We start from the raw sequence: 13,463 nt of genomic DNA on the forward strand, positions 1-13,463 counted from the left end.
TTAAGAAATCTTCTCTTTGTGTAATATTGCTTCAGTGCTTACAGTCTTTCATAAGCCAACACTGCAGCAAAGCACTGGCCTGGTTACCAAACTTACCCTGATCCACAACTAATATTAGATATACTAATATCTGCAGGTGTTGACATTGTTACGCTACATGGATTTTCAGACTGCATACCCAGCAATTCAAAATCACATGTGTTAGTTGGGGATTTTGCTTAATAACAAACAAAACAACCAGAAGGCATTTCACTTAAAGGCCCCATATTTTAAAAAGTGAGATTTGCATGTCTACTGTGAAAGTATCAAGGGACTACAACGGGGCGTTTTGGAAAGAGGGTGAATACAGGTATATTCAGACAAACAGTATGAGAAAATGGTTGTCTTTTTTTACATTAAGTTTTAGTTTTAGTTTAATTTTATTTCTGTGTCATGCCAAACATTTGGCCCATCCCACACGGGATTACAGACACCACAAACTTATTTAGCAAACGTCTTCCCGTCGCGTACAAATCATTCGGAGAAATACATGAATACAAGCATATATATACATATATACACACATATATACATATGCACACATATACATACGCATATACATACACACACACACACACACACACACAAACACACAAAACACACACATAGTATATACAAACAACAAATCCTCATCTACGGATCATCTCGGTAAAGAGCTTTTTTTCCTTTAGAACATGAAAACCATTATTAGTATTAGTAGTAGTAGTAGAAACCCTAAATGAAGTATGAACCTGAAAATTAGCATAATATGGGACTTTCGTAACTGCATTTTATATAAACATGACACGCAATTGTCCTCCCTGCATTTTGTTGCTGTACCAAGCATCTTTGTATATCTGCAGGCTGATATTTAATGTCAAACTGATTTATGTGCAGTATAGTTCCCAGGTTTCAGCTTCTTTCCTTGACAACACTGTGTTGAATATTTGCATCCCTGTGTTTCTCCTCCAGGGCTCTCCAGAAGGGGGCAGCATAAGACTGAGCTCAACTCCCAGTAAGTCATTTCACTTTGAAAGTACCACTGAGTTATAATGCTTTCGGTTTAATAATTGGATGCTGGTGAAGCATGCAAACATTCAAGTCATATTCACACACATACATACACACTTTTAATTTAAAGCCTTTTCTTGTTGCAGAATGTGTCAATATCTTTCATTCCTTCTATCTGTTTCTTCATTTTGTCCTCTAAATAGGGTGGTTTTGCACTTACTTTGTGAGTAACTGAAGTATCTTTTGACAACATTTCACCCACATGAAAAGAACGTGTGTGTGTGTGTGTGTGTGTGTGTGTGTGTGTGTGTGTGTGTGTGTGTGTGTGTGTGTGTGTGTGTGTGTGTGTGTGTGTGTGTGTGTGTGTGCGTGCGTGCGTGCGTGCGTGTGTTGAAGTCCCATCAGGTCCTCGAACGGTCTGCACTGTCAGGATCACGCCTCTGACAACAATGAAAGGCTCTCCTGACCTGATTCCTGCCGCAGGTGATGTATCCCTCCGCCTCATCAATCTTTCAGTGCCCACAACTGTGGGACACCTCATGCTTAAAAAGAAACTCTTAAAACTCATTACTTGTTAACAATGTGGCGTCACTTTAATAGGCTGTGTTGAGACGGAACCAGCTCCAACTTCTCTACTTCCAGCTCTGACAGTGTGATCATGGCAATTAGTTTTACAGGACAGTAGGATATTAATTTGATGGCCTGGTTTAGATGTTACAGTGAGTTCTATTTTGGTCATTTGGGGCATGCGGTTGCAATAACTTGGATTCCCAGGTGCTCTGAAGCAGGAGTGCTGCCTGTTAATACCAAATATAAGACTGCTATGCCTTGAACGATGAAGAGCTGTGGAAATAATACTCCTATTTTGATTGTTTTCAGATTTGGACCCCAGCAGAGTTTGCAAAGGGAAAGGAGTCGTGACTCTAAGAGCCACCCTCGTCCACATAGATGATGAGGGCTGCATCAGCGGTGAGCCAAATGTCATCACAACGCCATGTAAGTCACAGCGAATGCCACAGCTGCTTCATAACAACTCTCCACATGATGAAAAATATATTTAGAGGACAGTAATAGTTGCATGGCTATGTGAAAACAGGATACGTCACTGTAGAATGTGGACAGACAATGTGAGCGTTGCTGTTATTTAAAAAGCATTTCATCATGTTCTTTAGTTGTAAAAATTCCTCACATGCCTTTCAGAGTTCTGTTTGGATGTCAGGATTATATAACTCCTCATGTTTTGAAGTGTATGCTCAGTCGGCGGGCACATAACAATAAAGGGCAATTGCTCATATTTTCCTGCGAGTGTCAAAGAGCTTTATTGTTGCGGCCTGCCCACTGCACTTTGGAGCAGGGCGCCTGGACTGTGGGCTTGTTTGTTACGTCGAGCACATTGGACCAGGACTGGAAGCTGGCCAAGGCTTTTGGGGAGATGCTTTAATTGTTGTAGAGCCTGAATATAAAGGCCATTGGAACAAACAGCCTTTGCAGCTCTCTGAATGGGCGCTTTGTTCTGATGACAAAGTTCAGAGATTGTGGGAGAATCTATTTTTTTTTTTCTTCTCCTTTCCTGGACATATCAACATCTCTCTGTGCATGAAAAGGAAAGCATTCACGCCCCGTGGAATGAAATGGAGATTTATTTGATCAGCAAATAGCTGTTATGGTTTTTACGTTCACTGAAATAGTGTACTTTTTAGTATCATCCTCAGTGATTATATTCTTGCTGCGCTGGCTGCCAAACTGAGAGAGTTCTGGACTCTTTTCAGGTGGCTGGACAAGCCAGATTAATGGAGACCGCTCTAAAGCAGGATTGGCTGAGGGAGGCAGCAACATCACAGCTGATTTACCTCCTGTAAACAACACTCAGTGCCAGGTACGTTTACTTCCACCCTATTTAACACAGGATCTTTGTTTGGCTGTTTGTGGTTTTACAATTATGAGAACTGGGTGATCTCTATATTTGAAGGTCTTGTGATTTCTGTATTTTCTGTTACCTTCAGGCCAATTCACCAGAGAGCATAAAAGAAAACCAGGCTCCATCCTCCACTGACATTCAGAACTGTTTCACGTCGACCTCCAGCTCTGTTTATCCCTGCACTAGCACAGTTAACCCAACCATAGTCCTGCTGCAACACAACAGAGGTGAGCACTTGGGGATGACGAGACTCAGGAAGAGTTTCCAAAAGCTTGTCACGATCATGCTTTTCACACGTCTGTGTGGCATTTTATCAGCCAAGCTTTATGGTGCCCTTAGGTCTCAGCTGTCTGTGATCCATTAGCCTTGTCTTGCTCTGTGTCACACATAACTGTGCTTTTTCACTTTTGCTTCATTGCTTACTGTCGTCACATTTCACTGTCCTGTCCTTGTCTGTCTTTCTCTCACAACAGAGCAGCAAAAGCATCTTTCTCATTTTGAAGGTATGCATCTTGGTGATGTCTAACAGATTGATGTAATGTATCTTTTATTTCTTAGACTTAGCCAGCAGCAATCCCAAGTTTTATTACAGAGCAATATTTTCTGTTCTTCGACTGAAGCATCTGTCCCCCTCCTACTGCCATGACACAGCGGGCTAAATTTGTCCGCCACAAGCCTGATGAAGTGAATGAGTCATGTGTGATGCATCAATGTATTGAAAATATTGGAGATGTTCATTTGTTGAACAAAAATGTACCAGACTTTACAAAAACATCTTGGCTACGAGTTATTTTCTATATATATTTCCTGCAATTTCATGTCTGTTGCCTGCATAGCATCAGTACAACATAAAGGTGACCATGAGTGCCAGATTGAGATTTTACACTGTCTTCCACTTACTTGACACCTTGCACATCTCATTCTTCGAGGCAAAGTGTCACATGCTGCATATGTGCTATGTACCTCTGGGTCAGCAGTTTGTTTCATCGAATGCCTTTACTGCCATAAAGTGAGAGAACAAGAACGGAAAATTACAAAAGAATATAATTACAATGCTCTTAGGCTGCAATTACGCCAAATCCGACGTTGCGACGGAAACCCCAGTCCTACCATTGATTTGAATGTGAGTAGTGCGTTTCGGCTGCGGCAGTGGGGACCACAGAGGATGCCGGGGAAAAAAGCATTGGCCTGCAGCGAAAAGTTGAAAAAAAAGTTTTTGGCAATCAGACAAAACACAATGGAGTAAGATTTAAGTGACACTCCCACACTGCCGCACAACCCTGCGCTAATTGCCACAACGCCTGATTTAGTGTGAATGTGGACTTACCTATCGCCAACCCTTACCATGACCGTGGTGGGAATGCACTTTGGTGACACTTGGTAAGCATTCATATCACAAAAATTTTAAAAAAAACTAGATATTTTTATATATTTTGCACAAATTACATTTTTGTGATATTTGTCAGGTATTTCATGCCTTGGCAAGTGTTGCTACATATATTCTCCCTGAGTGTTGATATTAGTTATATTATAATAATTTCACTCACTCTTCATTACTGTGTGTTACAAAATGAAAACTGCGATGTAAAATGGAATAGTTGGTGAAATATAGGTATAAAATGTTGATGTGATCAGTAGTGCAGAATATATTTGGTGCACAGCATGAAGCATATGACATACACTACGTATAGATTCTCCATGTGGTTGAAACGCATACTAAGATATAATTGCCATTAATATTTGACCCAAGTCCCACATACAGTACACCAACACTTAATCGTTTTCCATCGTTTCTTCTTATAATGCTGTCTACCATTTACTGTATGCAGCCCGCAATATCCGTATATTCTGTCATGTATTTCAATGCAATACTTTAATTTAATTAATTTTGGTGTAATTTAACTAGACAATTTTCTAGTGAAATGTGATGTGAACTTTGAGTTTTGTCTGGCTTACAGGGTTTTTTGTGTATTTTGTTACAGACCCAACCCCAGAAAGGGACAAAAGCCCTGATCCGGGGAGAGACTCGGTCAGTCCAGTCCCTGATATGGACTGGAAGAGGCTGCGGCTATCACTGCACTCCCCTGTCCTCAGTCCTCTCAACAAGCCCATTGTGCCTGTACGGGTGAGCAACAAAACCTTCTGTCAAATGAAGACAAATCTACTCACTGTGGACGGTTAATGAGTGTTCTGTTCATATAATACATGGGTCTTTGTTGTTACAGTAAATAGCATTTACATAAAGCACATTACTTTTCTTTATTGTAATATAGTATGTTCTTGTTTTATGCTGATTTATAATTGTATTATTATTTTCAATAGCATTAAACCTCACAGGAGATATGTTTGACTTTTTATAGCAGGTGTATAACGGTTGTACGGTAACAGTAACAATGCCAGCATACACATCTCAATGGAATGTAGCCACCGTTAATGTTACACTTGAACATCACCAGGGCTGCTGCTGCTGCTCCTGCTGGAAAACATAATGTTGATATATTTGTCTGTCATCCTCACCTGTTCATTTAAAATCTTACAATTTCAGAACACTGAAAAGTCCAAAGACTGGTACAAGACAATGTTCAAACAGATACACAGAATACCTGGTAAGAGGAAAAAGTCATAATTTCATGTTTTCCAGGTCTGATCAGTTTTGCCTATCATGTTTCTCTGTTGGTGTCCAAGCCCCGTGTGTGTTTCTATATGTGTTTGTATGTTGTGTCACGTTGTCTGTGCTCTGTCTCTCCATCACTGTGCTCAGAGCCTATTGAGGAAAACCCTTACCGCCCCACCTACATTTTCCCCGAGAACTATGACATTCAGATGAAATCAAAAGGTATCCGATGGCAGTGACTTTGTTAGCTTTACTGACCTGCAGCCATCCTGGGCCCTTTCAAATACTTTAGCTGTGTTTAACCTGTCATACTTGGCCCTGTGACCTGTGACAAGTACAAAACCACATACCTCTAAGATGCTCAAAGTATTTGAAAGGCTTTTACCTTCTCTTTTCCGACGTCCGTTCCATACAAGAGCCGCTATTTCTATTAGTTTTAAATGCACTGCAGGTTTCGTGCAGATTTCCTGATCTAACTTGGTTTTGCTGCCCTGGGACATTTTCAAGATCAGTAAGCTTTATGGATTTAATAGGCCTATTTTTTATTTTTACAGAAGATATTTTGGCATGTCGCAGCAGGACGAGCACAGGTGTACATGATAAAATAAATCCTGGCTGAATTCCATTTAGCTGCTTCAGTTTCAGGGTCCTGTATTGTGCATGTTGGCTCGCTGTCACACTGTCATGACTCACTGGGACACTTCAATAGAACAGAGCCGTCGTTAATGTTGTTAGTGACACCTGTGCTTTTCCTTCTATGGCCAGTCAAAACGTCTGCTGTGACAAAAGCCTATGGTCTGAGTGGTACAAAAAATATTTAACAATCTGTGAATGAAATAAAAGGCAAGCCCCCCCTATAGCACAAACGATTACACATACACTCATTCATTCATTAATTGACTGGCTGTAGATATGTAATACTTTTGACGTTTTAAAAAAAAGTAAAAAACGTATTAAAGGTGCAGTCCAACAAATTTACACACGTCAGTTTATGTGTCCGGAGTAGTAACCCTGATGATGTCATTGGGCTTATCTCAGATAGGGCTTGAAGAATTCATATTTTTAAAGAAACTCTTCAATACAAACTGGGGGCAGGGCATTTAAAAGAAAAGAGTTGCATTATGGGAAATGTAGTAGCTAGTGTTTTTGGAGCTGTTACTAGGGATAAAAAGTCAGGATATCTCAGTTTCTGCTACATTGATTTTGACCATTATTTATAGATCTGTCTCTGGCAAGTCTTCCAACTTTATGGAATTGCAACTAAATTGCTGAAATACCCCTTTAATGTTTTGCTATGCTGATAAAGTGAAGTTTGTAGATATACTTTACCTTCTAAAAACGGATTGGGCCTTTAAAATCTTAATTTAAACCTGGTGAGCTGGTTGATACATTGATATTGACATGTTGACAAGGATGATGCACGAACCCTTGTAGTGTCATTCTACGATCACTTAACAAATTGTAACAATTACTCATGGCTTTTAACTTCTTGCTGTTAACCTTCTAATAAGCTTCAGACAGTTGATTTAAAAACATATATATTTCATTATTCATAAATGTCATCATCATCATCATCATCATCATCATCATCATCATACAGACAAGCATGAGCAGTCTTTTGATGTAGTGCACCATTGTAGCCACTAGATGCTGCTGCAGTCCTGCACCGAGGCTATAGACTGTACTGTCGAGTGTAGAGTCTCTCAGTACCTAACCGGGGGCGCCTGGGTAGCTCACCTGGTAGAGCAGGCGCCCACGTTTAGAGGTTTACTCCTCGACGCAGCGGCCGCAGGTTCGACTCCGCCCTTCGGCCCTTTCCTGCATGTCATTCTCCCTCTCTCTCTCTCTCTCTCTCTCTCTCTCCCCTTTCATGTCTTCAGCAGTCCTATCTAAATAAAGGCCTGAAAAATGGCCAAAAAATAATCTTAAAAAAAAAGCCTAACCTTCAGACTGTGTACCGCTCCTAACAAGCTTCATCAATCAATGTTTTGTAGATGGTTAAGTTTAGATTTCCGGTTTTGGGTCAGCCCTAGCGAAGAAGACAAGATTTGTATGCAGAGAAGAAGCTGCCCAAATGTGTATTTTTCATCTTTAGTTACATCATGTACATTATATAGACAATAGACAATTCTGATAGTGGAAGTCTTGGCCTTTTTGCTTTACAGTGCATTACTTATTCAGAGCCTTGATGCTCATCGATGCTTGCATCCCTTTTTAGCTCCGTAATGCTCCCTGTAAAGTGCTTTTGATTTGACACACTTTGATTGTGTTTGGTGAACTTGTAAAGCTTGGCCTAATGGGAGGTGGGAAAAATGCCTTCTGAATTATTTAGTTTTGTGCTATATTCATTACTTTTCAAATAACGGTGCATTGATAGATACAAGTTGTAATAAAAGGTGTTTGGTTGTTGTGTGCCCCTTTTTCAGATGATGGTCCCACTCCCTTTGGTTATTTGGAAGATGGTGAGTTTTGGAATTGGGCTTTCATGGAATTACAAAACTGTATCTCATTCATTTTCAGTATTTATTGCAATTCCTCCAAGATGCAGCCGACATGCAGCATACTTGATTTAAACTTAAACATCGGTAACATTTCAGTTGGTGCATTAACGCAGTTGAGTATCATGCTGTTGATGTTTGTCGATGTGCCTGTTTTCAGTGAGAGCAGTCCCACGCTCAAAAAGTGACGCTGAGGTCGATTCAAGAGGCCGGTCGATGCCTGTGCCAACGCGATCCTCTTCCCTCAAACCCTCTGCCAAAAGGTCAGCGTCCTCCATCTGCTCCAACCCTCCTGATGACATTCACGTTGATATTTAACACAAAAGCACAGCACTGTTCATGTTTGTTAGTGAAGAAATGCTAAGACATAAAAAAATGATATAATTCTGAGTAGGGCAATCCTATTTATGTCTGTTTGTCAGCCAGTGTTCCTGTGATATCAAACCATGGCTGCAATAATTGTACATAAATGTGCATGTTCTCACAGTATGACGTTAAAGTCACTTCCAGAGAAGTATTAGTCTTTATTTACATACAGTGCTAGTAAGTGTGACCAAACATGATTGTACACAGCAGGGCAAAAAAAAAAATCCTTTTTCCTGATTTTTGCAAATTTAAATATCTGCAAATATAATATATAATATTTTGTCCCCAGTGGCTTCCACTACTGTGTCCCCCAGTTTGTACTGTTGTGTGTGTGTGTGTGTGTGTGTGTGTGTGTGTGTGTGTGTGTGTGTGTGTGTGTGTGTGTGATTATTGTCAACCCTACACACATATGTCGCTAGCACTGACACAAGATGATCTGCTCTCAGAGAAATGAGTGATAGAGTGATGAAGGAGGACAGGTGATGGAGGATAAACTGTTGCCCACTAGAGCTGCAGATGACAGGTCGAGGACTGACCCTTCTCTTTCCTCAGGGGTTATGTATGTAGGGCAGCTTTGCTAAACACGTCTTTGTCCCTTTTTGAAAACATGGCTTGTTGTTGTTGATGCTCAGAAAGAATTTGTTTTGTGTGTGTGTTTTTTGTGTCGGTAGAATAGGTGTAAGATTGGGTATTTCTTATTTAAAAGTCTTATTTTGGTCCTTTTTATGAGTAGTAATTTTAGCGATGGCTTGTCTATTACAGTAAGAAATTCTACCAGGAAATGCTGCGCTCTGTTTGTAGTCACAGGGTCCAATCTTGTTTACCTTATCGAATTACTGATTTGGCTCAACAGTGAATTGGATTTTCTGTCATATTATCATTAGAGGCGGAGAGGGGCAGGAGGAGAGATAATGAGGGCGGACGTCATGTTTGAATTAAGAAAAAAAATCTTAGCCTATGCTGGTTGCCATGGAGACTACGTGATAAGGATTGGCTCTCTTTCATCCCACACCCCACCCCTCCCTGACGCCCGCCTCTCCACAGGAACGAGTGGGAGCCCCCGGATAAAAAGGTAGACACCAGGAAGTACCGCGCCGAGCCCAAGAGCATCTTTGAGTACGAGCCGGGGAAATCGTCGGTGCTGAAGCTGGATAGAACGGTATGCTAGCCGTCTGCCTGTGTGTGTGTCTCTCTCTCTCTCTCTCTCTCTCTCCTTCTCTCTGTGGTGCATGTCATGTATGCTGTCCCCCACTCCACCCACCATGCACACCCCTACCCACCACCTCTGTATCTAACCTCCCGGGTGGCAGCTTCACTAACAGCTCGGCTGACGACTTATGTGTAGCCTGAATCGCCATGTGCACCACATTCCTAAAGGGTGTCCTGTTGCGGTGACAGATGATCCTGCTTGGCAGCGGGGGAGTATCACTTTCAAGGCTAGCCATTGTCTTCCTGTCTTCGATTTAAGGTTATTGGGCCGAATCAGCTCGGTGTGAGAGGATCCCAGCACAGACACAATACATGGATCCTGTGTGGGTTTTCTAAAGAGGAAATGCTCTCTACCCTACTTTTGTCTCTAGCCTTAGCATGTTTGTGCTAAATCAAATGGCGCAGCATTATTTAGTGTCCTTGAGGGCTGTCTTTTTTCTTTTTTTTTTTTTTTTTTTACATTTAATAGATAATTGGCAGCAGCTCCCTAAATCTACAGTTTTCATATTTACCACATGAGAACACATACATTTTGCATTTAGATTTCTCAGGTCTTTTATATTTCCCTTTTACATAATAGAGGACATGGAGGTGATCAGTATTGTGAATAAGTAGTTAGTTGATTATGTAATTTTTGTTTGCCTGATGCTAGGTTACATCAAGCTAGTAGATGTCGTTATCTAAGATCTGGGCCCGATCCCAGTGGCAACAAATACACTCATTAGAAAGAGTTTGCTCCAGTTCATCCTGGGACCACTGTACAATAACAGACTCTGTTGTTTGTCAACCACAAGCTCAGTTATTATGGATCAGTGTGTTCTTGTTGCGTTAGCTGGCCATTTTCTACATCAGGTCTATTCTTTTTACTATTTGGTGCTGGAAGTCGTGTTGGCACTGCGTATATGTATTTTACAGATGATTATATTACATCTCCAAAAGATGTTTTGTTGCTCGTCGTTGGTATGTGTCTGCTGATTAGATAGAATAAAATGTAAAGTTGTTCCCATTGAATAACGTCACTTTTTGGGTAATGGACTTGTTTAAGGTTTTTTCCAGTCTATTTTAATGCAATACTCATATGCCCATACTAATCAATGTTCTTATGGGCATATGGGTATTGCATTAAAATAGACTGGAAACTTGGTTTTTGGTGGCTGAACTCTTGTCCATATACTGGCCAAGCCAATTGCATTCAAAAGTTCAGTCGAGGCTAAGAGGCTTTAGCAGTCATATCAAATGAGTATCTACCAAAGGTTGAGTCTTTTTTCGTACAGAATTCCCTCTTTGTATTCAATTGGACAGTGTTTGCTTGCTGAGCTGCAGTGGAAGGATAGTAACAGTACTGTATGTATAGGACAAACAACAACAACAACAATTGCAACTTTTTCAATGTGCATATGTGTATGTGAGTATTGTATTAAAGGAACAGTTTGACATGTTGGGGAATATACTTATTTGCTTTCTTGTTAAGAGTTTAATGAGTAGATTGATACCACTCTAATATTTGACCATTAAATATACAGTATAGCTAGCGCCAGCAGCCACTTAGCTTATCTTAGCTTAAAGACTGGAACTAGGACGAAACACCTCTGAAGCTCAATAACTGACACGTTTGATCTCGAGTGTGAAAATGACAGTTATGACTTTTGTGTCAGAGTATTACTTGGCCGGAAACAGTGATTTCCTTGAGTCTCAGTTGGTTGCCTGGCAACCTCACGATGACAACAAGACACAGAGCGTGTCATAAACAAATGTGATATAATATGAGTTAAAGAGGTGTTGGTAGGTGGACTTTGTTACTATTGGAGCTGTTTCCAGTCTTAATGCTAAGCTGAGCTAGTTGGCAACAATACGATCAATCTTCTCATCTTACTCTCTGCAAGAAAGCAAATAAGTGATTATCCAGAGTATCAAACTTTGCCTTTAAGATAGACTTGAATGAATGTTAACCTATCCTTTTAATTTACTTGTCATAAAGAAATCAGTAGGTACCTTCTTCAATGAGAACACCTTCAGTATTGCTGATCATTTTTAGTGTTGGGTACAAACATGGGCTCAAACAACAATATCTGACTCATTATTTTGGTGTGCATATTCTGTCCTGTCTGAATTGTCTTCTCTTTGTCTTTCTCCTCCTCTTCTTGTTGCCATGCCCCCTAGACTCAGGATGTAAAGCCAGAGGATGTAGATTTAGAGAATGAGCCTTGGTATAAATTCTTTTCAGAGATGGAGTTTGACAAAGCGGTAAGTGGTCGCTGTCTTTTAAGTGACAGTACATTGTACTTAATTGCATGTGATAACATCAATGTTCAAATAATGCCTAAACAAACTGTGTCTGTCTATAAGGACTACTCCAGTTTCTACTCCCACTTTCACTTGCAGTATTGCACAGAATATTTTTTTATTGATCTTTCACATAAAAGGTTATGTGACAGCATGTACTATAAGAGGAAAATGTGTTTCCTCTTAAACTAAATGTACTACCATGTGTCCCACCAACGTGACTTAATGAGACCAACTACTGATCATCTTTTATGTCTTATATGTTTTTTCATCATAAACTCTGTTTATTGTACTTTGTTCAAAGCACTTTATATAGCTACTTTCATTCCTCATCGTCTCCTCATACAATTTAAAAGGATTTTGTCCCCAATAGTGTCTAAAATAGTCAACCGAGATCTATTTTCGCCCTCTTCAAAAGTGTCTCTCAGCAATGTATTTGTATTTGTGATGCTGAGTAAGCACAATCAGCTCAATCAACAGTCTGACCACTTACAATAGCTGTGGCTTTTACCCTGTGCAATTTAGATAATTCATATTTAATAAGGCTGATTATTGATTAGAGTTTAGCAAAGGTGGCCATGACAAAGGATCAATTCAATTATCACAGGGCTGAGTTTATCAGCATCCTATTTTTTTAACAACAGGATCTTGCGATCTCTTTGCTAACCGTAGCAGCATCCCTGTTCTTCCATGTCGTTAACTTCCATGAGGAACACGCCGTTTTGTTTATTTTGATGTGCACCTTGCCAGTTACAATACGTATCCTAAGCCTTAAGCCTGGTCTGGAGCCTGATGACCCAGATGGTTTGTTTACACAAAATTTTCGTGTGATATGTGATCCCGCGATTCTCGCGTGATCTTGTTATATCGCGAGAATCCAGCTGCCGTGCAAGGTAACTGGCCTGGATGATTCATCCAGAAGTCACTCCTCACTTGGAGAGGCTGCAGTCCTCACGAGCATTAGGCTCCAGGGTAATCCCAGGCCCTTGAAATAATAATTGCTGCCCGTCTGCTATCTGGTATATTTACTAAAATACCCAAACAGGTGCAGGCATGTTGAAGCAGTATACAGTGTCATGACAAGTCCATGCCTTGGGCCTTAGTTGCCACCAGACAAGCGTGGCACTGGCTGCCCACAAACAGATGTTGGTTCTCCTCGCTCTCTGTCAGTCAGAGCCGAACCGCCACACCCTGGATCATATGAGGTGGCACCACTGACTACGACATGAGGTCATGTCCTAGCATCAGCCAGACGCAGGGGCAGGGTCTCCCATTCCCGGTTAGTGAAAATGTGGAGGAGGTTTAGTGGTGGAGGCAGCCGACTCTGTCTCATGGCAGCCTGGATGTTTGCCAGATGATCTCGGCTTGACGACTGGCTCCTGTTTAATGTCAAAGTCACTTCCAAAACTGCACCTGGTATGCTTAGTATTTGACCTTAAGGCCCAGCCAGACACTCTGGCTCATTTGGAGTTTGATTGACATATCAGTACTCACTCGGTATTACCGGATGAGAGATATGGTTTTTGGATGTCTGCGAAAGCCACAG

The 13,463-nt window shown here is 40.9% G+C and overlaps 1 protein-coding gene across 16 annotated transcripts in view; it reads left to right on the forward strand.

The window, feature by feature from the left end:
• Positions 1-13,463, forward strand: part of LOC116039373 (sorbin and SH3 domain-containing protein 1) — a 46,761-nt gene that overhangs the window by 12,997 nt on the left and 20,301 nt on the right. For 6 of the 16 annotated variants that reach the window (XM_031284147.2, XM_031284153.2, XM_035992496.1 and 3 more), the window contains exons 2-14: positions 991-1,033; positions 1,426-1,512; positions 1,909-2,025; positions 2,799-2,905; positions 3,033-3,174; positions 3,421-3,450; positions 4,930-5,072; positions 5,493-5,553; positions 5,709-5,783; positions 7,988-8,023; positions 8,220-8,322; positions 9,470-9,584; positions 11,795-11,878. In XM_031284147.2, the coding sequence (XP_031140007.1) occupies positions 1,479-1,512; positions 1,909-2,025; positions 2,799-2,905; positions 3,033-3,174; positions 3,421-3,450; positions 4,930-5,072; positions 5,493-5,553; positions 5,709-5,783; positions 7,988-8,023; positions 8,220-8,322; positions 9,470-9,584; positions 11,795-11,878 (1,047 nt within the window). In that variant the 5' untranslated portion in view covers positions 991-1,033; positions 1,426-1,478. Of the gene's footprint in view, positions 1-990; positions 1,034-1,422; positions 1,513-1,908; positions 2,026-2,798; positions 2,906-3,032; positions 3,175-3,420; positions 3,451-4,929; positions 5,073-5,492; positions 5,554-5,708; positions 5,784-7,987; positions 8,024-8,219; positions 8,323-9,469; positions 9,585-11,794; positions 11,879-13,463 lie in introns of all 16 variants that reach the window. The other 10 variants (XM_031284150.2, XM_031284151.2, XM_031284152.2 and 7 more) reach the window with 8 other exon arrangements.

This window comes from Sander lucioperca, chromosome 15 (genome assembly GCF_008315115.2).
Source record: "Sander lucioperca isolate FBNREF2018 chromosome 15, SLUC_FBN_1.2, whole genome shotgun sequence".
Taxonomy (NCBI): Eukaryota; Metazoa; Chordata; class Actinopteri; order Perciformes; family Percidae; genus Sander; species Sander lucioperca.